This window comes from Astyanax mexicanus, chromosome 9 (genome assembly GCF_023375975.1).
Source record: "Astyanax mexicanus isolate ESR-SI-001 chromosome 9, AstMex3_surface, whole genome shotgun sequence".
Taxonomy (NCBI): Eukaryota; Metazoa; Chordata; class Actinopteri; order Characiformes; family Acestrorhamphidae; genus Astyanax; species Astyanax mexicanus.
Window position 1 is genome coordinate 16,509,604 of NC_064416.1, and position 26,222 is coordinate 16,535,825.

General features: G+C 36.5%; 1 protein-coding gene across 3 annotated transcripts in view; it reads right to left on the reverse strand.

The window, feature by feature from the left end:
* Nucleotides 1-26,222, reverse strand: part of LOC103044147 (voltage-dependent calcium channel subunit alpha-2/delta-1) — a 172,238-nt gene that overhangs the window by 139,764 nt on the left and 6,252 nt on the right. For all 3 annotated transcript variants that reach the window (XM_049483429.1, XM_049483427.1, XM_049483428.1), the window contains exons 2-3: nucleotides 10,065-10,146; nucleotides 9,411-9,527 (exon numbers count right to left, since the gene is read on the reverse strand). In XM_049483429.1, coding sequence (XP_049339386.1) covers nucleotides 9,411-9,527; nucleotides 10,065-10,146 — 199 coding nt within the window. The remainder of the gene's footprint in view (nucleotides 1-9,410; nucleotides 9,528-10,064; nucleotides 10,147-26,222) is intronic.

Sequence of the window (26,222 nt, forward strand, 5' to 3'; positions counted from 1 at the left end):
ATTGTATTTATTGTTATTTAGTGTTATAATTTTATAATTTTATGTTGCACTGTCGTCACTCCTGCACTTTATGTTGTCTATTGCTTGTTGTTCCATGTTGCACCATGGTTCCGGAGGAACGTAATTTCATCACACTGTGTACCTGTACTCAGATGTAATGACAATAAAAGCCTCTTGACTTGACTCAATTGCTGCCATAAATGTGCGCACACAATGTATCTAGTCCCTATAGAAATGTTTGTGCTGGAAGGATATACATCTCTGGAAAAAATAATACTTCAGTTTTTGAATTAGTTTCTCTAATTTATAGATATATGTTTGAGTCAAATGAGCATTGTTGTTTTATTCTATGAATAGTCATTTAGAGCATTTATTTGCAAAAACAAAGAAAAATGGCTGCAATAACACAAAGATGTAGAGCTTTCAGAGCTCAAATAATGCAAAGAATTATTGATATAATTATTGGTCATATTGATAAAGTTTTAATAGTTCAGAAATCAATATTTGGTGGAATAACTGAAAAACAATCATGCATCTTGGCATGTTCTCCTCCACCAGTCTTACACACTGCTTTTGGATATCTTTATGCCACTCCTTGTGTGAAAATTCAAGTTCAGCTTGGTTTGATGGCTTGTGATCATCCATCTTGATTATATTCCAGAGGTTTTCAATTTGGTAAAATAAAAAAAAAAACTCATGAAGCTCAATGAGATGGGATGAGTTGAATATGATGAGGTGTTGTGTCATGTGGTGACTATTCAACATCCTGACCTCACTTATTAATGCAAGTGTATGTAAAAGCAATCAAATCTACACAGTAATTCTCAAAAATTAAGTAGGAAAGCATTACTTGGCTTTAGAGAGCTGATAGTTAAGCTACCCTTCCTGTTATATGTGGGACTCCCAGCCAAGAATGGCTCTGGCATCACCAGGGATTGAACTCCAAAAGAACCGGCAGTTAGACAGTTGCACCACTCCGGAGCTTGTCTACTCCCGTTTTTGTTATAAAACAATCGAATGATCCTCCTGGAATACAATATAATTTTTAATGCAGTGCTGCTGCTTCAGTGGTGCGTTCTGGAACTTTATAAACCCCAGTTTTTACCACATCTTCCACCCAGACACATAAAATGACTGATAAAATTTCAAGTATAAAGCAAATAGTATATAGTAAATAGAGCAGTAGGATAGAGAGGCTCCCACACACAAAGATGCAAAACAAGATTTGTGGCCCACAGAAAAAAAGGAAACAAGAGACCCCATCATAACCCAAACACAAAGCAAGCCACTCTGAGTCACAGCATATTGTTATGAGCCATATCAAAAGATTCGCACAACAAAGCCTGAGGCATCTCTCTTTCTCTCTCTCTCTCTTTCTCTCTCTGTCACTCTCTCTTTCTCTTTCTCTGTTGCTCTCTCGATAGCAATGACACACATATCTTAAGCAACACACTGCATAATATATACACAAGCATGGGTTCAAAAGGAGTCTAGCATTTTCTATGCGCCTCAATTTCCCAAGAAAAGCGTCTCTCAAGTGCATCAAGCTGGGAACCCGCAGAATGGCTCCTTTAACGTGGGTGTACTTAAAATCATCCCATTCTTTTATATTAAAAGAGAACATGGCTATATTATAGTGTTTGCCTTAAGTCTTAAGGTTTATACTTCTGCGTTGAGTCAATGCATTGTCTAAAAATGCCAGTACAAAGAAGGGAAAATGGACAACAGCAGTAAGTCATGGTTTCAGTAGTGGAATAGTGAGGTAATGGACCTAATGTCTCTGTTCCAATAAAAATTAAGACCACTCTGTTTTAATAAAATGGCCAAATGTGGCTACCAGACATGGCTGCAGCGTCAAAGGAAAATTAAAAGTATAAAAACAAAGTATATCAGGACACCAAGAACACAAAACTAAGCAAAGTGTTGCAGCGAGCCTGAATGATCTATAGCTTATGTTATTCTGGCAAGAATGAAACCGAAACCGAAACTGTTTTTTTATTATTTATTTATTTGTATTTTTATATATTTTTTTATTATTTATGTATTATGTTAATTTTTAGATTACTTAACTGTAAACAGGAAACATCTCATAATTTAAGTAAACACGATCAAAACCCAAATCAATCACATTTACAATTTACAACACTAATAAAGCACTTTTTAGGACTATGGGAAATGGCTAAACAACACTGCCCATTTTACAGAGAGCTTAAAAGTGTAGTTGTATTAACTGTACTGTTCCTGTGATTCTCTTAAGGATGAAACCGAAAATTTTCATGAATCAATGCTGTTTTGTGCATCAGTTACACAGCACGAACTGCGCACAATTATTTGATATGGGTCACTTTAAAAAGATAATGTTAACAGCCTAAAATCAAGATTAGATTTGATAAGAAAATCAGATTTGGGCCACTTTCGCCTGCTGTGTGAACGAAGCCTTAGTGAAAACTTGTCTTGTGAGTTTTGAAAGCTTATGTTTGCAACATGTTTTAAGTTATTGAAGTATATAAAGAAGAGAAAACATCCCGTAACATAGGACTGCATGACTATGACCAAAACGTATGTAATCTGCCACACTCATAAAACACTTTTCAGAATGTGAAATTTAAGCTTAAATGTAGTGCACTAATTGCTTTAGCACAATATAGCCACAGTAGGCTAATATATTACACAGAGGAAAGCATACTAGAAATGTTCAAGTGTGTAAATTAACTTTAATGAACTGTCTTGTGTATAAAAGGCTGACCTGGGTGATTGTGTGTGGGTGGAGGAGTCACTGTTGTTGACTTGTCTAGACAGAAGTCCAGGGCTAAATTTAGCTCAGTCCAGCCATGATCACAGCATAAAATATCAGTTTCTTGCTATGGAATTTTATACTGTACTGTCTAGACTAATTTCCTACAACCCTAAGTCAGCAGGGAAAGAAGCTGGAAGTGAAGAGTATGGAAAATAAAGTAATAAATAAAAAGACAGTACAAACCCCAAATAATTCATTTTTTGGACTGATAAACTTCAATTTATTTGTTAATATACATCTAGGCAACATTCAGGCCTGTAACACATTCCAAAAAAAGGTCTGTTAAAGAATTTACCATTTGTAATGTTTCTATTCCTTCACACAACACTTAAAATATATTTAGGATCTATGGATACCAAGGGATGAAGTGTTTATGTGCTATTTTATCCCACTCTTCCTGCAAACACATCTTAAGATGTGCAACAGTGCAGGGTCCTTATCATCACATTTTCCATTTTAAAATGACCCTAGCATACTCTACTGGAGAAAGATGGGTCAGTTCAGTATCCAGACCCACTTCTGCCACAGCTATGCTTTTGTATGCATGCATGCATTTTTCAACATCCCTGAAAAATGTCATTTTGTAAGCAGCATATGTTGCTTATATGTTTCCTTTACCATAGATAGACAGATAGATACTTTATTGATCCCTGAGGGGAAATTCTAGGCATCCAACAGCAGATATGAATAGTACACAGCGTTACAAAATGATAAAATATAATGATACATATAAAAAATATATATAATAAAATAAAATGTAAAGTATACAGTAAAATGTGAAGAACACAAGCAGACACAGATGACAGACCCTGGTGCTTTTAGACTGGTTTCTGCTATCAGTATACATTGTTCTTTTCGAATTGCAGCGCTTTTTCGAGCATATGGTCTACACTTCTTCTTCAAAAAAAAAGAAATACTGATTGATCTGACCACAATACATGTTATCGCTGTGTGATGGTCCATCCCAGATGCCTCCAATCCCAGAGAGGTTGACACTGCTACTGGACATGATAAACATATGGCTTCTGTGAAATATCTTGGTTTTGTACCATCTGCAATAGAATATTAACAGCTATTTATTAACAGTTTATATTAACAACTCTATATTGCAATCCTAGTCCAGAATGGTATTAGAAAATTAGGTGCAGATGTGTTCTACACATAATTTAACTTCTGTTCAATCTGCTACAAAGACAAAACAGCAGTAACTGACATCACCATGTCGATCAATGAAGCAGGTAACATCTGGAAGGTGCAGAATTTACTGTTTAGTGTGCAAATAGCTTGGCTGAAGTTTTCAGGAAATCTGACTAGACATGGAAAGCATAGCTGCTGAGAACAGAGCAAATCCAGACCCTCAAAGTGACCGACTAGTGTGTAAACCAAGTATATTATTAGACATCAACACAATTTTTTAATTTCATATCAGTTTGGCAGTGGCAAATCCTGCTGGAAAATAAAATCCCCATCTCCAAAAATGTTGTCAGCAGAGTGAAGTATGAAGGGTTGTAAGATTTTCTTTAGACTTGATAGAACACAGTGGAGCAACACCAGCAGATGACATGGATCTCCAAACCATCACTGATCATCAGTAAATTTTACATTTCATTTGGAAATGAAGGAACCAGTGTCTGGAGGAAGAGTGGAGAGACACACAGTCCAAGCTGCTCGAGGTCTAGTGTGAAGTTTTTGAGATGCCAGCAGTATGTAGACTAACACTGTCCTGTTGGAAAAGCAATTCGGGTGTGCTTTCAGAGAAGTAAGGCCACAGGTTGCAGGAGATACAGCAGCATTTCAATCTGACACTTCCTTCTCAATACAACTATTTTTGGACGATAAATGAAAAAAAAAAATTCACCCAAAACAGCTCATCCAAAAATACAGAAAAAAATGGGTCTGAGCAGTATGATGCATTTGGCAAATTAAGAGCTGCGGCATCAGCAAAAGTGCAAACAGGGAGCGGAAATGGCAGACTTAGCTACCAAGCAGGGCTGCACAATATAGACAACATCTAGGTTTTTCTGACTGTTACACAGCAGGATTAATGATAAAATGTCACAAATGTCTGTTGCAGCCTTGACATTTGGGGAAAAAAAAGTATAAAAGGTGCCACATAAGTATTAATTTTATTTATTTCATTTAGAGTTATAATTTTTTGTATCAATGGTAAGTATTTGACTTTGGTGGGAGATGCAGTTTTAGCGTTCTATTCACCACAATGTTATTCAGCCACAGAATACATTTTTTGTTGGTGGACTTTTACTGATAGTAATACTGCACTTCAAATAAAAAAATAGCAGAAACTCAAATACATTAAGTCTGTTTTAAGAAAAAATTTCAATCAATACTCAGATATTTTGAGCTAGGTTAACATTTGTGACCACATATACATTCAAGTGAATTCAACTTATCCAGGTTTACAGTGTGGATATCAATGCTATTGTCCTATTTTGTTTTGCTTTTGGCACGATGTGCACTTAGCAGGTAGCAGATCAGACTATATCCAAATTAGCTTTTTGTCTTGCCCCATTCAGTACAACAGATTAGGATTCTGCAATCTTACTGGAAAGAAAATGATAAGCCAGGACTTTCTCTTCTGATGTGTGATTAACTTTTTAAGTTTGGTTTAGCACGGGTATTCTAGGTTAGCATTAGCTTCTAACCTAGCAAAAATATTCACAAGGCCTAGTTCAACCCATACTCTCATAACTACTAGAGTCTGGAGGTGAATAACTGCTCTCCAGTATCAACAACACCATGTTTTTCTTCTGAAGTTGCCTTTGCATTGACTTTGCATCACAGCTATACATGAAGATGACAGTATGTTAATTGTAGAGGCCTAAATACACAACGGCAGAAGAGATTTGGGACGTAGTAAAATATAAGTTAAAATAAAACATATTTTCCACCAGCATAATACAAATACACAAAGTTATTACATACAAAGATATATACATTAATCATAATAGAGACAAGAAAAGCACTCTCCAAAGCATTAAAAGTTGATGGAAGCTGTGTACTACTAAGTTTCTAAGCAAGGTTTGATTGGCAAAAGAGCTCAAGGGTCACCTAAAAAAAAAACTCCTCCAAAACGCCACAACCTGAAACACCTCCTTCACTTTAAAACAGATCAGAGTGATGCAGAGATGATCCCACAGGCCTGCCTGCCTCTCACCAAAACACAACCGGACATTTGACGGATGGTCCTCGCTCAGCCACACCTTTATATAAACACCTCTCTCTAACCTGCACCCCAACAAACATGATTATCCAGCCAAATTGCTTACTGCCCCACAGCTCTGATCACTTCAGAGACCCCCGCTGCATAGCAATGCACATCAGATACGGCCCGGTGTATCTTTTAAATGCAGTACTGTGCATTATAACTTTTTGAATTATGTTTGAGTTGTGGTAAATTTTAGATTTCATGATCCATTATAGTGATGTGTTAACTCTAAATTAAATTATCCTCCTACTGTACCTTAACAGCAATGTTTCATAGCTGTTGATGTGAGAATGGAGAGCTCTACAGTATGGTGTGAAACTGAGGAGTAGGGTTTAGCATAGTTTGTTCTCTATCACTGTATTTCAACGGCTCATTATACAGTAAATGCATCATAGATGCATAGAGTACATGTACATGGAGTCTTCAATTAACTATCTAAGCAAATCTCCTAAAAGAGAAGCTATACAGAACTGATATCAGCCAATAGGATATTTTAACCAATTTAGTGTAAAATGTATATAGTTGACCTATTACTATTGTAAAATCAAATAAAGATGTATTTAAGGCCACATACAAGTGTTTCACATGTAAAAACATGTGATTAGAACACCTTAAAACACTGAACAGCATCAGCAGAGGCTGTTTCTACTATTCTGCTATTCAAATGAAAATGTACAGTTATTGTGGATGCAATGAGATTTTTTTTCATCATACAATAAAATATTGATATATTGTCCAGCTCTATTGGTGTTCCATCCAATACCTTTGGGACTTTTGATTTGAGTTGGTTATGAATGAAGTAAATGAGTGAGTGGTGATCCAGTCATCCAATATCCTGTCACTTATTAACATTTTGTCATTTAACACAACCAAAGTAGAGACAGTAGAGACAGTTACTCAAATAAAAGTAGAATAACTCTTTTTTAATATCCTTGATTTTAGAAAAAACAATATGTGTAAAGGTGCCCCTACTTTATTGTCCATATCAGGCCCGTTGCAATAAGGCGAGCAAACCAATCAATTGCCAAGAGCCTCAAGCTGACTTGGGGCCCTCAGACAATGACTAGTTATAATTGTAATGCAATGTCAAACTGTGGGAGCGCCCCTTTAAATTCTGTGATAGTCAATGCAAAAAAACACAACAACTAGCCATGAGTTGCTGACAGTAGACAGCCAGCCAGGTTTGTGATTTCAGCAGCTGGCAAAATGTGAAATCAGGAATCATGAAGCAGAGTTATCCATCAAGATGCCAGAAAAGAAAGAAGAGAAAGGAAGAGGAAGAAAAGAAAAGGAAATCAGCGGTAAGTGATCATTTAATGCGTTTAAATGGTCCGTACACCCTAAGAAAAATAAGTTCAGATTTGTACACAAAAGAGTACAAAGCTTGTTGCTGGGGCTGTACATTATATTGAGGTACAACAGAGTACCTTTTAGTGAAAGTCGTTTTTGTACCCATGTTTTTTGTACCAGTAAAGATTATGAAGATTATAAACATTATTATCAACTGAATGTGTGTCAAGAACTTAGTGATCCAAAATTGTCTGGGTTTCAAATGAAAAATGTATCATTCAAATATATATTGTTCATTAGTACAATGATAAAGAATACAGAATGTACCTTTTGGCTGATTAAATGGTATAAATCTGTACTTCCTGCTGTTAGGAATGACTTTGTACTTCAGAGGGAACACATCTGACCCTGTAAAGACCAGTATTGTACCTTTGAGGGTACAATTATGAAAAGTGTACCTTTGAGTACAAAAAAGTACTCATATTGTACCTCTGGTTTTTTTGTGTGTGTGTGTGTGTATAGTGAATTCCAGTGAAACAACACATCTCAATTTCACTCAGTTACTCATATCTTTTAAGTAAAATCAATTCAAACTTAAAAGTATATAAATAAATTGAAATGATTAAAACCAACAACACAGTGGTTTGCATCTGTTAGGTGTGGGTCAAAGTTCTCAAATTGTTGTGAGACCGAGGGATGTTCACTCTTCCACATTGTGCCATTCTATATTTAACACACACACAAACATATACACACACTTTTCTACTTCTGAGCCAAACTTCCAGGTTCACAGACTGAAATGAGTGTACCAGGGGAAGCCCGGCACATCTGCAGCGGCACACACACACCCGCCGCCTCTCAAAGGCAGACAATTCATCTATCAGCTGTGCCATCCAAAAGCAATGCCAGCTGGCCCACACACACACGGGTAAACACAAATATATTTATACACACCACACATCTGTGGTCGCAGCCACTGCAAGCCAATAGGAGAATGAGCACTCTGGAGCGTGATGTCTCTGTGTTGCATTTTCATGCTTTGTGAACTAACTTTCAAGGGAAAAGGATTGGCCTCAATTTGTCTAAATGTGTCTAATACCCATGTAATTGCACATTAACAAGCCATGATATTACAACTAGATTGTTGTTACATTGTTACAGATGTACAGTGTATGCAAATGTATACAGTACATATGCGTATCAACTTCAATTTTTACTTGACTAATTACACTATGTAATTACATGTAAATACGTGTGTAATGTGTGTAATCAGGGTAATTGTATTTGTTTAAACTGATGTTTTTCTGTTATACTGTGTATCTACTACAGCAATCTATGTATTGCAGTGAATACATCACTAATTACACTTCTAAGCCCTATTTGGGCACAGATAGTTGTGTATAGGGAGGTTTGTAATGCATTTTAACTATATGCTTAAAAAAAATGAGACTGATAAGAAATCTCAGTACAAATGACAGGATGTACAAATGGAGCGGCTGCTCGATTTATACACTGGTATCACCTCCTAAAACCACATTATAATAACCGTCTAAATGTTCATAACACATATGTAGGTTATAGGCTAAGGAAACAAAATTGCTTACCTAAGGTTGCAGAAGCCACAGAAAATCTTTTTTTACACGATGTGACAAAATATTTACACACATATTGAATTTTATGGGAATATAATAACCAAAAGTCATTTTTACGGCTCGTTTTACAAAAAGGTTAAAACTCTGGAATTGTAACTAAAGCAGAAGTGCACAGTCCAAAAAAATGACTGACATGGCACATTCGGACAGGGATGTCTGGTAATAACTACTTTAACCCAAATAATCCCTTCTGAACTTTTCACTTTTTCATGTGTAACGACACATTTATTACAGACACTTATAAATTGGGTGTAAACAGGCTCTTCTCCAATGTTCTGGCAAAAATACTGTACTGATCATCTCACAAAGACATTTGTAGGTAAAAATGACCACTAGTTTTGTTTGTCTAAAGCTGTATGACATGAGCTTCACACACCATTCGAACATCACATTTTCAACTTTCACAATGTGCGTACAGGAAAACGTGTTTATTTTCTGAGCCTACCTCCAGAGCTTTCGCACGCTTCTTTAAGAAGTTTTCTATATTCCGTGCTGCATCTTCCACCAGCTTTCCTGCATTGTTGGGTTCCAGGGTGAAGAGATTCTGATTATCCATATAAATCTGCAATCAAAAAAGAGAATATGTCAGCGGTTAAAGTGCTGGTCTTGACTCTTGATTTGAAAATGCAAGAATTCTATTATTTTCTTGATTCATGTTTCATGATTTCATTCAAAATATATATTCTAGAAATAATCAGTATCCTAAATGTACTGTATGTTTGTGAGAGGAATGCAATGAATTGCTTTTTAAATAGTATAACAGAACACATGTTAGATCTGTAATAACTCTACAGACCTAGGGGTTATTATTTCTTTCACTGGGATTATTTTTAAGATTCCAAAACCACATCTGAGAGCTGAAAACTACAATGTGATTTTTTTTTCCTCAAGGCAAATTTATCTTCAGGCGTAGCTGACATCACAGCTGCTGAGTGTGTAACAGTATTAAACTGACTTAATGTCAGGAAAAATGAGAGAAAAGATATATTTAGGCCCAACTTTTGCTCAAATTCAACTGTAATATGGTTAGGTAACATAGGGCCCTTCCAATTCTTGGTGTGTGTGTGTGGTGATGTGATTTTTTTGACTGGTTTCTAACCTGTGCTAGGCTCTTCCCTGCGCTGGCCATATCTGCCAGATTGACCAGTTCCTGCTGCATCTGATCCACCCACTCCTTTATCCTGCAAGGAAGGAAAAGAGCATGATAAGATGAGTATATTAGATACACACAAACCTATACTTACTGTACATAAGCTCACTGGTATTTAAATATCTGATCACATCTTGTTTTTTTAATCATGTTAATCACTGTAAATTAAATAGCTTTAATTTACAATCAATCCTATAACAACACCAATTCTAAAATTTTGGAATGCTGTGTAAAATGATTATTTTGATAGTCTACTAATCTGATGATTATTTTTTCGATTAGTCGATTAGTCAGCAGTTATTTTTGCCATGCCCCTTAATTCTAAAAATGATAGAAACACCTGAACATGAGATTTAAAAGGCTTTTTATAGTGTAGATGTTGTTTAAACATGGAAAGTACTGATATTTAGTGAGTAAATATGTAATTTGTTTTTTTTTGGCACTTTTGAAGACAGACTAAGTTGATTGTGAGTGAGCCATTTACCCATCTCCCGTTGCGCTTTTATCCCCAGCACTTTTTGTAAGCAGCACTGTTACAAGTTAACGATTAGTCGACAGTAACATGTATAGTCGACAAATGTGAGTAATTGACATTATCGATTATATTGACTTTTAGTTGAAGCCCTAGTAAATAAATGTAAAAGTAATGTACGCAAATCTCATAGACACACATTCTATTAACTTCAGAACAATGAACTGTGTATAAACTGTGTCTATAAATTGAGGAACAATGTTAATCACGTAAAATTTAAAATCAAAGTCTTTGGATATCCCATCATTTTTAGTAGATAACACTGTCAAAAATTCAGCAAAACTAGAGAAAAAGATATAAATATTATAGATATAAATATTAGATGCTGGTGATCTTCGGGCCCTCAGATGGAAACACATTAAAAACACATTAAAAAGGTTCTAACGATTCTGTACTGGAAATTACTGCAGAAACAATTTCAGAAATCACTGTCTGTGAACACAGTTCACTGTGCAATCCTCAAATAAAAAATCAAGGAAGATCAAGTCATAATGTTAATATTCAAAAAAGAAGCCATATAACAACATGATTCAGAAACTGCTCCATCTTCTTTCGGCCAAAATTCAAAATTCAAAATGCAAAAGCTCATTTAAAAAGCATAATGGAAAACTAAACAGATACATTCGAATTTGGCTAGAGTGCTAAAAGAGGTTATTTTAACACTTTTGAGACTTGTAGCTCTTCAGAAAGCACAGCTGGAGTTTTAAACTACAAATGTACAGTGAAAAAAGGGAACACACACACACACACACACAGTTCTGACAAGAAGGCCAGCAGCAGCATTGTTGAGGTTCCCTCAGCCTTGAACAGCAAACAAGCACATCTGGGATCAGGCCTGAATGCTGGGTTTTATGGTTCAACTCTTTACTGTGCTGCACTCTAAACGAGGAGGTCAGGATATTGTTCCCCTGGCCAAGAACAAGCTCACAAGGACTGATCTCTCTGTCTCTCTCAGACCCACACACACACACACACACACACACACTCACACAAGCCCTCGGCTCACTTTCTTGATGTATCCGCGGCGAAGGACCAAATGGCTGATCTTCACATCAAAGTGCCAAAGAGGCAAAGGTTCAGCAGCCCAATTCAGACACCTCTGATTGGATCTGCTCTGTCTGAGGAGGCCGAGACCTCACAATGCTCAGCAGAATAACAATACACACACACAGACACACACATACACACACACACACACACACACACATACACACAAGTTGTGCTCAATACTTTAATATGACCTCAAAAGTTCTTGATGCTTCGTACTGATGACTGAATTTGTTAAAGTTTGGAAAGATTTGACGCATCATTTAACACTGTTACTGTTATAAAGTTAGCATTAAATCATTTAGACCATTTAAACCATTGACAGAATTTACAGTAACAGAGTTTACAGTATAAGAGTTGACATTTTCCACTGTTTCGTGACTATAAATCCACATTCCACATCCACAATGGTGGAACAAACTACCTTCCACTACCAGATCAGGAGAATCTCTCGCTATCTTTAATAAACTCCTGAAGACAGAGCTCTTCAAAGAGCACCTACTCTCCTAACACCTCTAACTAACTACCTTCCACTACCAGATCAGGAGAATCTCTCGCTATCTTTAATAAACTCCTGAAGACAGAGCTCTTCAAAGAGCACTTACTCTCCTAACACCTCTAACACACTAACTACTTCTAACCTCCCTTCCTTCACTCCTCTATCCTATTATTTCCCTTTGACCTCTTTTAGGCTCTATCTGAAGATATTTTTACCTTCTATTACTTTTGGACTTCACTATTGTAAGTCAATTGGACAAAAGCATCTGCCAAATGTAATTTAATTTAATGTAATGTAATGTAACATTCTAACCTAAATATTAAAAAGGTACTGTTGGTGTATCCTCAGCATTTTATACAAAAGTCAAGTGTGACTTCCACCTGTTTCCAGCCAAAGGAAGTGACATCACTATAATTCGGCGAATTTTATACCAGTTGACAAGAATATGGAAAATACATAAAATATTGTTTTATTAATAGGAATGTACTAAAATATTTTTTTGTACAAAACCAAAACTGGCCAAAGTTTTTTTTTTTTATTTTTTATTATTCATTTTGCCTCTTTTGATCTCCACATAAATTAATCAGCATACATCTAATTGGTCTAGCATTTCAAGGAAAACCACAATAAAAAACACTAATTAAAAAAAACACTATTTTTACCATGCCAGCAGATATATTGTACCAACAAAGCAAAACATTATTTAAAATAAATGAGTCTTTGTTTTGTATCAATAATTTGGTCTTCTCACTAATTTGTCTTTTGGTGCTTTGCCATTTTCAAAGTATTAATTTAATTGCTTAATATTTAATATTATATGCAACTGACTTATGACTGTTAATAGAGTAATTACGCAAATCTAAAAATATTTTTGAATTTTTTCCACACATGAAATGTACTCTCTAATTCTCTAAGAAGAACCCATACATAACTCCGTTTATTGTTTTTGGTTTTCATGATACTGCCTCTTTATGTAGCTTTATTTTGCACTGAAACACTGTGGAAAGCGTTTTCATTATGAGAAGAACGTTCTGGACGAAGTAATGTGACATCTTTATTACAAAAACTTTCATTTTCTCATGCGTATCCAATCTCACTGAAACTTAGCCCTGTGCTGTAGCGGATATCAGCCTTTCCACCACACACTGATACAGAGTAAACAGTAGGCCTGAATAATATATCACAGGCAGCACTGGACAATATTATATTGAGGCTGTATTGCTACAGTATTTCTCCAGAAGTATTCATTAAAATAATGCACAGAATTATTTCCACGTGAATAAAGCAAGATTTCCTCTCTCTCTAAGTAAACTGTAAAACTTTAGATATAGACATAAATACAGATTGACCTTTACTTTACAATTACCTGCCTATTATATATAGTATATAAGTCCCCCTTTTGCCACCAAAACAGCACTCAACCATGGAGGCAGGGCATGGACTCTACAAGACCTCTGAAAGTGTCCTGTGGTTTCTGGCACCAACTTCACATCCTTTAAGGTTTTAAAGGTAAGTTTCAAACCAACCTTGTTTAGTCCAAATCAAAATCTTGGATTAAAGGTAGAAAAGGTGCCGGAAAACACAGTCTAAACTGTGGAGCAAAATTAGGTCAGACCAAGAAGCAGTCTCACACGGAACCAAATAAACCATGGTCCAGTTTGTTTGAGTGTGAAAACACTTTTTTAGATGGTTCAGGCTTTTAGACCAATCACAGGATGTTGAGGTAGGCATTTGTTACCCATTTAACAACAGAAGAAGAAAAGGAACCAGTGCTGTGCTAAAATGTATGTCTTGTATTATTGCCCTCTTTTGGTCCCATGTGCTCCTGTCCTATGTTTTCCTGTCTTGTATTCCCTGCATGTGCTCTTTGTAACCCCACCCCCTCGTTACTTCCCTAGGTGTCCCTTGTCTGTGCCTGTGTATAAATACCCGATGTGTTCCTTTGTTCTCTGTCATGCTTTTTGTTTGACCTGTCAGGTTAGATCCTGTATGTTTCATCGCTGCTAGTTTAAGCCTCAGTCCTCAAGTTTCTGTTTTCTTATCTTTAGTTTGTTTGTTTCTTGATTTGTTTATAAGTCTTCTTGTAAACCCTTTGTTTCATAGTCTTTATTTTTGTTCTTTTGTTTATAATGAAAAATAAAGCCAATTTGCATTTTTATCGTGCCTCCAACTTGTCACATCGTAACTGCAAGTTAAGCCTTATCTATAAACAGATAGAATCGAAATCTAGGTGTGATGAGAATGCAGTTAAAGGGAGTCTGATTCCAGCTGGGGGCAAAATTTGGCACAACACTTAGAAAGGCATCTGGCCAAACTGACAACATTTAGAGAGACACAGTCCATGTAGCTGATGATAAAGGTTGTAGTAAAGTTCTTTATTGATCTCACTAAACTGCAGTGTGAATTCAAAACTAACCATATCAAATGTAACAAACAAATACATTTTGGTTCAGATGTTTTTCTGAAGTCCTGTTGGCTGTTTTCACAACTACTCTGTTTGGTTCGGACTGCTAGACTTTTTCAGTTTGGTCTGAACCTAAATAGTAGGCGTGATCCCAAACCTTGAGCTACTAAAGCATGGTCTGGGTTGTTTGCAGTGTGAAAGTGTTTTTTTTTTGTTTTGTTTTTTTTAACTTGTGGACCAATTACAGGAATCTGAGGCCGGCTATTACCAGACATTAAACAATAGAAGAAGAAATAGTACTTTTGGTGTGCCCAAATTTGACATTAGAGCTTAGATCAGGCCCAAAAATCAAGCCCTATATTGAGATTATCCCGCCATAGCTTTATGTAAAATAAAAATAGCTTTAAAAAACAGACACCTATGTCACAGACCATTTTTTGAGTCCAACCCGTACCAGCCAGAGGAAAGTTGGGGGACTCACTCATCAAGTCGGGCTCGAGCAGAGAATCTAAACTCTACTTCACATGCACATTCATCACACAGCAGTATGATCATAACCGATTGTGTTTGAGGATCCTGTATCCATTCTAACTGTAGATTAACCCTTATATACAAACAGAAATAAAAGGAATCTTATAAAAGATTGAAGATCTGTTATTATCATTCAACTGTATGATTAGTGTGCCTTTGAATAAAAGTCAGATTTTGGCATTTTCTGGCTCAGAATTTGGCATCACACCTGGAAAGGCAACTCACCAAACTGACATAATTCTACAAACCAATCTGTGTGAAGTATACAGGGGCTCTACCTACATACTGTAGGTGATAATGACAGGACATAACAAAGTTATTTAAATTACAATGTAAAACCAAAACTAGCAGGACCAGACGGATGCAATATAACAAATACATGAACCTTGAACTTTGATTCTATGACCCCAATTGTACTTCCTTAGGCAGGGTCTCCAGGAGCCTCCTGTTAATAAACTTGTTTTCTTTTGAGCACATCTACGACTCCGGGTGAACCTTCATAAACTAACAGAGGTTTTAGGTAATAATTTTGGTTTATATGCAACAATACTAACCAATGCATACTGGGAAAACCCTACATGACCTGTCTGATTGTTTTGGGGATGCTTTGACACAGACAGTTGTCTAACTATTACCCCCATCTGCCCCAAAGAACTTGTCTTGTGATCAAATCAGAGCTATTAATGAGGAGCTGACCTTCCTATTGCCTCTTCTCTTCTTGCTTTTCACCAGACACTGAAACAATGCTGGAATTTGACGGCATTTAGCCACAGGAGCTTTCGAGGAGTCAGGCACTGACATTGGCTGTTGAAGTCTGGATCACAAACAGCATTGATCTCAGAGGCAGAGCTTCAATAGAGCTTCCTCACTCCAGAGAACAGAACTCTACAACCCCACAGTTCAGTACCGGCAAGGCTTAGATCCCTTTTTCTGCCGAGACTTGGGAATCCACACAGTGATTCTTAAGCTTAAACTGGTATATGCACTTTTTAGCATGAGTGTCTGGGAATACATGAATCAGCCATAAGATGGCATGAAGCCATAAGAGAAGACATGAAATCCACAAAACCTCTGAAGTTGTCTTGTGGTTTCTGGCACCAAGACTAATGTTAGCAAATTTTAAGCCCTGAAAGTTGTGAGATGGAGTCTCCATGGACAATATTAACGAGTCTTAGTCCCATGAAGTCAACCATTGTTGGTAGGTACTGACCTCTAGGAACATCCCACAAGACCTGCTTCATCTTTTAAAGTCGTTCTGAACCAGTTGTCTAGTCATTACAGATGCTGAAGTGGCGTTTACCCATTATTCATCTTTCCTGTCTCCAACACTTCATCAACTTCAAGAAATAACTGTTAATTTGCTGCCTAACATTGTTAATATACCGTACACTAAAGTATAAATCCAATTGTCTGTTGACCCCCCTTATTCTAAGTAATGAATTTATCTACTTTAAGTTGCACATATTGCTGACCTAAATGCGCAAATGCATATCTGTGGTATAAAAGAGCTTGATAAGTCCCTGTAGAAAAGAACGGTAAATATACTCTCCATGCCTAATGTTAGACGCTGCCTAGAGGGGTATAAAGCCCACAGCATTAGGAACTGTGGAACTGTGGAGCTCCATCCAATACTTTTACAATTGGTATTGAAGTGCTGGTGTTGATGTAAAGTGGTGATTATCCAAAATTATGACATTACTAACATTTTCTTGTTGCTGAATGCAATGAAATCCTCTCAGCAATACTCTAATATCGTGTCCAAAGCCTTTCTATGAAAGTGCAAACAGTTACACCAACAAAAGCAGAATTCCAATACTTTTTTCCAGGACATAAATGGCACATTTATAAAGTGTTTAATACAAAAGACAAATGCAAACATGATGCAGCCCAATATAAAAAGCAGATTTAAAGTCACACCTTAACAGAGGAAGCTCACTTTATGTTTAGACAATAATGTGAATGCCTTTCTCTGGCAGCATACCCACAACACACACTGCGTGAACGTTAAACATCAGCATCCCCACGGCACAGCATGAAAGCCTGTTGTTCTCTATGTGTAAAAGCTTTTTATTTTTTTGTTCAAAGAAAAAGAACCGGAGAAAAAACTCACTTCGAGCCTTCCAACACAAGCTAATGGCACCCTTCAGCGCATCCCTCATTCTCCAACGCCAGAATGAGGGATGGAGGAGTGATGAATGGCAGAGTTCAAAGGAAGAGGTGCGAATCTGTCTCCTGTTGAGCACACTTAGCAGCCCCATCATCTCCTCAGAGCTCCTTAGGAAACGGAAGCTCCAAAGGGCCGCATCAACCCGGAGACTATCCGCTAATGGAGGGCAGCGTACTGGTGCTTTATAATAAACAGAGCTGGATGGCTCGGTGGGTGATTACCCAGCTCATGTTGAGCCTGTTTACTCAGTGAGAGTCGCTGGGTTTGATAGCAAGCTTCTAAAAGACCAAACAGTATTTCTGTATCTGATGCACTGGAGGATGATCTGCATCATGCTGATGATGATTTCGCAAATAGGGTCCAATTAATATAAAGCCTGAGCAAAAAAAATCAGCGGATATGAAATCTGTAAAAAACCTTATACACTCATCATCGTAAAAAAAAAAATGGTTGAATAAAAATGGTTACACCCACAAGGAAATCTGGGATTGCACTGCTATTCGGAAGGAAGTAATTTGTCAAATTATTACAAATTTATGAGCTACATTTATTGAGCTACACATACAGAGGTGTGTAACACATGTGAAATGCAACATGTCAGATGTCTCACACTGAGAGTTGTAGAGGTTCCTAATAGTGGCCTGGATACGTACTATAGAGTGAACCGTTTAACAAAGTTTGCTGCTCAAAAAATGATGCTTTTTCTTAGAGCCTACAACATAGAGGCCATGCAGTTAATTATAATATATCATTTACAAGTTTATCTAAGGTAACCTAGGGGGGAATTATTACACACTGATGGTGAGTGTCAGAAATTGATATGCAACTAATATGCAAATAAATTGTACCAAATGCCAATAGAAAAGACACAATCAGCAGCAAACGACTAAACTCAGTTATCCAGTGTTGAATGTACATGTGGCCACAAATGTCCAACTAATCCAAAACAGTTAAATAACATTTCTACAGATTTGCAAGTGTAGCAAAGTGAATAATATGTAGTACAATTTTACCAAATGTAATATCACGAGGAAAATTGATAATATATGAATAAAACCTATATATCACCTACAGCTTTTTCTTGTACACTTTATGAAACTGAACTTAACACTGGTGTATGTGTGTATTGTGTATACAGGTGTTCTTTTAGTTAAATAATGAAAAAATGTCACTCTGTTATTTTGTTGGACCTTCTTTATCTTTGATTGCGTCATGCATTCGCTATGGCATTGTTTCAATAAGCTTCTGCAAAGTCACAAGATTTATTTCAATCCAGTGTTGCATTAATTTTTCACCAAGATCTTGCAGCATTGATGATGGTAGAGTCTGACCACTGCACAAAGCCTTTTCCAGCACATCCCAAAGATTCTCAATAAGGTTAAGATCTGGACCCTATGGTGAACAATCCATGTGTGAAAATGATGATTTCATGCTCCCTTAATCACTCTTTCACAATTCCAGCCCCGTGAATCCTAAAATTGTCATCATGTAATAGGCCCGTGCCATCAGGGAAGAAAAAATCTATTGACGGAATAACTTGGTCTATATTCAGTATATATTCAGGTAGTCAGCTGACCTCATGCTTTCAGCACATACTGTTGCTGAACCTAGACCTGACCAACTGCAGCATCAACCCCACATCATTTACTTACTTAAATTCATGTGACATCTTTTTTTTAGCAGATAAGAAGATGATTCACTCCAGTTCAAACAGAGGACAGAGGCTGCAACCTGCAACATTAGCTTATTCAAATAAAAAAGGTGACAGACAATAACAGAATGCTAGTGCTGTAAAATTGTATGTATGTGAATGCTCAGCACGTAGCAGAGTGGAAAGATAGTGGATTGTACCATTTGCACAATGAGTACAGACAGCTGTTTAATGATATACTTAATTTTCTTTTTTATACCATATTAAAGACAAACTTCTGTTTGTCTTTTACAGGTGCTGGGAGAATCGATCATATAGTTAAATGAAATACAGCTTTTATTTAGTTTTATTATGTTACCAACCCTACAAACATGAACACTCACAAGATCTCTGCTGAAGCTCGAAGACAGAACACTGAATGATGGGGAACAGTAAGATCAGGATCCCGCAGAGTTTTAGCAGTTTGGATGAATGAGGGCTTAATATTTAGAAAGCAACAGGACACTGTTGTTCCTTTTATTTATGTGTTAGAACCGCTTACTAATGACTTTAGCAAGTTTCTGGCCTATTTCAGTAGTGCCTGATATTCCTGGAGACTTACTTCATAGACTGAGATGTGCAGCATGGATACAATTAGAGCATTTTTGTGGGAAGCTGTGCCTAAGAGTCTGAGAGTCTGAATAAGGAGTCTTCTAATAATGGAGCTCTACATTAATGGCCAGTTTCTGTCCTTAGTTCTTCTCATTAGAATGAACGAAACTTTAGTTTGATGCTTTACTTTAAAGGAAAGATAACTCATTAGTAGCATTAACTGTGGGCGAGCTCAGGCTTCAGAAGATGAAACTGTTTGATTCAAATCCTCCTGACCTATATATCACCTACAGTCCTGCTCTATACACCTTACCACACTGAAACAAAGCACTGGAGTACATGTGTAGTGTGTGTATACTGGTGTCAGTTATCCACTACCCTGTACAAACTGAAAATTCATGTAACCTTGCCATGAGCATGCTGGCCAGTGTTTGGCCAGTGTTCAGCCTCACGCTCAAAGTTATACAGGTGTGAGCTTTATGATCAGGTGTGGAATCATGATCATGATGGTTTGCAAGGAATAGTGTAACAGATAAACACATTTCGACAGATTTGCAAGTGTAGCAAAGTGAATAATATGTAGTACAATTTAATAAAATGAAATATTACAAGGAAAATGTATAATATATGAGTAACACCTATATATCACCTAAAGTCCTTTCTTGTACACTTTATGAAACTGAACTTAACACTGGAGTATGTGTGTATTGTGTATTCAGGTGTTTTTTTAGGTTGAGGGTGTTTTTTTTGTCCCCAATAAGGACACATCACACATCAGCCGAATAGTAAAAATAATTCATATTAATAAAACGATTAAACAAACAAAAAATATAGGCTATTTAGTTTAAGTAATGGTGAAAAAAGTTGCCAAATTAATCAAAATCTACAGACAAATGTGTTTGGTATTTAGTATTAGTATATTCAAAATTTGACCTTCAAAGTTCTTAGGTTATTAAGAATTATTTTAAATAAATATTTTTTTCACTTTGCTAGCATTTCCCATGCCCTTAAAGCTGGAACGGGGTGAGGCCATCTTAGAAGTTATAGGCAGGAGTTCGGGGCAGCTTTGCTGGGAAGCGTGAAACTGAAGCCCCCCACAAGAAGAGATACCAGAAAAAAGGAGGAAGATGTTCTACACGCAGGTACAGAGAAATTGAGGATTTATAAATGGCTGGGTAGAGGAGTGAAGGGTTTGGATCAGTATTCCAAAACTAAGTCATATTCCTAATTCCACAAATTGAATAGCTCAGAGATTACATTTTGGTAACCGGTCGCAAAAAAGGGCACATCAGATTTGTTAATAAGAAATCAAAGTGAATATTGTCCTATCTGTTTTAATGAAAGTCAAGATCTAGGTTCTTTTTTTTCCTGAAAAAATTGTCAATATCACGGAGTCATAACTGACACAAAACTGGTTGTGACTGTAATGACACCTCTTGATGAAAATGACAGGTTTTCATTTCCACAACTAGCATCTTTCTAATTGTTCAAAATGTAAGATAAAAAAGTATTTAATCATTTAGTCAATAATTAACACAGTTTAGAACACCAGCAGGGAGCTCTGGAGACGTCAATAAACGTTTTGCAATTATCCAAATGTTTGCACTAAATATGAGTAAAATATTTTAAGTTGTTATCAACTTAGTCTTTAGCTTTACTAAAAAGTTAACTAATTTAACAAACTGTTACATGATCTAAACTTTTTAAAAATTAAAATAGTAAAAGAACCCCCATCTAAAGATATATAATCCAATATACGTATATGCATCATGTAATCACTCATGTAATTTAACACAGGATATATATATGCAATGCTTCATCACCCAGAAAAGGCCGTCGTCATTTTGAGGCAAAGCCTTTTATGCTCAAACACAGGATCTATCGATGAACATAATGAGTTTAATCCAGTGAACATGAGGCTCCATTCACACACACTTTCAAGTCCATTCAGCATTCTGCCTTTCCCCGAGCTCCTCTATAATAAGCTATTTAATCCCTTTACAGCCTGAGGATTACAGCTCAGCCGAACAGGGACGGGAACAGTGACTCTGGCCTTTTCCCTCCAAGAAGAAATATCTGTAAAGCGTTAGAATCACAGAGCAAAACTGCTTCTGCTGTGCTGTCCTGAGGCACAGTAAAGCACCTCTGTAAGCAGAGGGTGATAAACTGTGCTAATGTGTTTTGTTTACAAAAAGAAACTGACTGAATCGGGTTTAGTGTTGCGAACAGCTTATTGTGAATATTTTGGATGAACCTGCCTGTAGATATCATTATGCATTAAACAGGTAGGGCTGAGCGATATGACCCTAACGTTTATAACACTATATACTGTATAGTACACTTACCATCAAATAAATTGTTCTGATAGGCTGATTTGGGCACCTCTTAGTCATATTTATTGAGCCACAAATACAGAAGAAGTATGTAACGCATGTCTAACAAAACATGACTCCCAGTCATGCAGCTTACCATCAGCTGCAGGAGCCCTGAGAGAGCACAATTGGTCTTGCTCTCTCTGAGTGGGTAGATGGCACTCTCTCCCCACATCACTCCAAAGGGGGATGTCGATCAGCACAAGGCATCTGTGAACTGATGTATCAGAACTGAGTTGCTGCGCTTTCCTCCGAATGCGCTGTAATGCTACTCAGCAATGCTGCATCAGCAGCAGTTCAAAAAGATGTGGATGCTAACATTTATCAGAGGAGGCATGTGCAAGTCTTCAACCTTCGGTACAAGTAATAGGGGGAGTACAGCTGAGTGAGTGGGATAGTCAGCATAGCTAAATTAGAGAAAAAGCGGGATAGAAAAAAAAGTTGTAGAGGTTCCTAATGGTGTCCTGCAACATTTCCTGCCATGTAGCTTGAGAATTTACTAAGTTCCTTCATTTTCTGCAGTAGGAGCAGAGGTTTAATAGCGTCTCCAATAAACATCCCACACTTTTTCAATCAGGAAACATTTTTTTGAGGCTGCCAAAGGAGGGTCAACTATTTATTAAATCTGAAGGTTCACATACTCTTTCCTCCCTGCACTGTCAATGTTAACATGTTGTGTTCAATAAAACCATGGAAACATAGTTTTTGTGTGGTATTAGTTTAGGCAGACTGTGTTTGTCTATTGTTGTGACTTATGAGCAATTTATGCAGAAATCCAAGTAATCCCAAAGGGTTCACATACTTTTTCTTGCAACTGTAGATAGATAGATAGATAGATAGATAGATAGATAGATAGATAGATAGATAGATAGATAGATAGATAGATAGATGGATGGATGGATGGATGGATGGATGGATGGATGGATGGATGGATGGATGGATGGATGGATGGATGGATGGATGGATGGATAGATAGATAGATAGATAGATGTTCCTCCACACACAGGTTCCAAAACAGAACAACTGCACGCTGTCACTGATCTGTTGTCAAACATGGCACTCCTTAAACGTCTGGCATGACTGTCAACCAGGTTTCATTTCTATTGGTTGATATCTTCTGACTGCAAATATATATATTTTTTTTTTATGATGAATGTGTTTCTAATTTCAGTCGATCTAAACCTCATATGAATATTATAAACTAAAGAAAACAGTCAGGAATTCAGACAACATATACCTGTACCTACAAACATCTAAAAAATGGATTATTCATGTAATGTGCTCAGTAATGAACATCAGTCAGATGTTGTAAATTTACAGATTTACAGATGCTGTAAATAATGTTAACTGAAATATATAAAATTATATCACCTTTTTAGAACATTTTCTATCGCAATACATACTGATATTGAATTGCTGTCCAGCCCAACCCACAGAACAAACAAAAGGAGGCTCTGACAAAGAGCATGAGCGCACACACACACACACACACACACACACACACACACACGCACACACACACACACACACACACACACACACACACACACACACACACACACACACACACACACACACACACACCACTAATGCCTCCAGGAACCAAGGCCTGAGTCCAGATAAAGGGAAACAGAATGACAGCCTCCACCTACGTCTATCTAAAGATACAGGCCGAGCTGTCAATCACCCACTATATACCCTCTGTTTAAAACACATCTCTGCTCTCCCTCCATCACTCCAGCCTGCTGACCAGCAGCTGTGCCAGTCTGTGTGAGTGTGGGCCTGTGCATGTCACTGGGGGAGGGCAATGAGACAAAAATATCACATGATACTACACAGTATCACATACAGTACTGTACACACTATAGGGTCAAACGATAGGATCCTGGAATTATATATTAATTTTATGGCATGTTTTTATGATCATGAAATTCTTTGCAATATGGCAAATAAGTGAAAGCAATATTTTATTAATTTAAAATTTCAAAAACAAAATTAAAGTTTTATATAATATAACTGTTTCAAACATTCAGTAAAACCAAAAAAATGTCTGTTTTGTAAACAACAGATAATGCAAAACAAATATTTGCCATAAAACTTTTCTCTTTTTTTAAATCAACGGTATTAAATAAGATTCTGTATTCATTCTCTCTACTTACCAGACTTTTAAGACTTTACTTTAAGACTTTCCTTAAAATAAAGTATCACCATTTTTTTTTGTTTCTGGACTTATTGGGTCATTCTGATCCCAAATGGCAAGGTTGATTTAAAAAAAAAAAAATAAACCCATTTTAGAGCATAGTTATTCCTGTAAAAAAAAAGAGTAACTATAGAATATTTAGTTTTTATAATTGTTCAGTCCTACTAATCTATTCTATTGACAATACTTGTCTACAGGATCTATACAAGCTAAGAGTTTGCGTCAATAGTTGCAACCTATAGTACTGTAGCTGAATGCACTCATTAGAATAGATGTCCACAAACATTTGGACAAATATTTAACATGCAGAACCACTTTAGCTGGGTTCAACTTCAGTGAACCCTGATGCAGAAATTCTCATGCAGGACCACCAGTGTGTCTGCTCTGGCTGGGCTGCACTAACTGAACAGAGGAAATGCTAATATTAGCCATGTCTAAACATGAACGTTTCTTCTCCAGTGACTCTAAATAAACTAACAAATGAGAGATTTTCCATTAGTCAGCTTAGACGAGCCTCCACAAAACTTTTCCATTGCCCCAACTACAGCAGATACATATATATATATATATATATATATATATATATATATATATATATATATATATAGAGAGAGAGAGAGAGAGAGAGAGAGAGAGAGAGAGAGAGAGAGAGATATTTTATACTCAGTGTGCCTTTTTGTGCTGTAGCAAGTATTTAATATATGGCTGTATATGTACAGTATGCTCATTGTCCTATTTCATTCATTTGTAGCAGTTAGTTTAGCAGGCATGCTAATTAATAAGTTCAGTCAACCCACTGCTGTAAACCAAGGAGGTTCAGCATTATCAATGTATTTTAACATAATCAGAAGTAGGTAGAGTAGATACAAACAGATATCAAGTAAAAGTAATGTTACTGTTTGAAAAGGACTTACTCAAGTAGAAGTAAAAGTGGTCATTTAAATTATCCCTTCAGTAAAAGTCAGAAAGTATTTAATAACATCCTCAAAATAATTTAATAATTGAATTTGAAACAAACTTCTCAACCTAAAAAAAGTATTGGCAAACTTACAGCTCTGGAAAAACAAAATAAGACACCACTTAAAATGATGATTTTCTTTGATTTTTACCAAATTAAAAACCTCTAGAATATAATCAAGAGGAAGATGGATAATTACAAACCAAGTTGAACTGCTTGACATTTTGCACCAAAAGTGGCATTAAGTTATCCAAAAGCAGTGTGTAAGACTGGTGGAGGAGAACATGCCAAGATGCATGAAAATTGTGATTAAAAACCAGGGCCAAATATTGATTTCTGAACTGTTTCCTTTGCATTATTTGAAGTTTGACAGATGTGAATCTTTTTCTTATCTGTTATTTCAGTCATTTCTCATTTTCTGTAAATAAATGCTTTAAATGACAATATTTCTATTTGCAATTTGGAAGAAAGTTTATCCATAGTTTATAGAATAAAACAACAATGTTAATTTTACTCAAACATATGCCTAAACAGAAAAATCAGAGAAGCTGATTCAGAAACTGAAGTGGTCTCATATTTTTTTTTTCCAGAGCAACTTTTTCTAACATCATACCTGAAACATAGTGCTCAGTAGTTACCTGCCACTGTTTACCTGCTTTAGCTGCTCACCTATCCATTAGCCAACATGTTTTCTCAGTTCCTGAATGTGGAAAGGTCCAGTATTTTTTAGCTGGGAGAGAATACAGCGCATTATATAATTGCTGGTTTTGGCAGCATGTAGTGAGAGCAATGCCTATGAGGCCAGGGCTGCACTCCTCCTTTAACAACTTCACTGTTTTTTTTTTCCATTGCAGTTCTGCTCTGCGCTGAAATCCACCAGTACCGGATGTTTACAGTATTTACTGTTGCTGCATTTTGATCAGATTTGATAAAAAAAATATATATACACACAAGATGTTTTCGATTAATGAAGGAAGCTATTGAAATATGTATTAATAAAGCAACAGATAGTGTGCATTGAATTACAAATTGATTACAAATTAAAGTTAAAGTACATTTTTGACATTGCAAAAATTGCTAAATATTGTCTTTTAAAGCTAATCTTAAAAGTACAATTTGCTCAAAAAGTTACTAAAGTAAGTGTAAATGAGTACA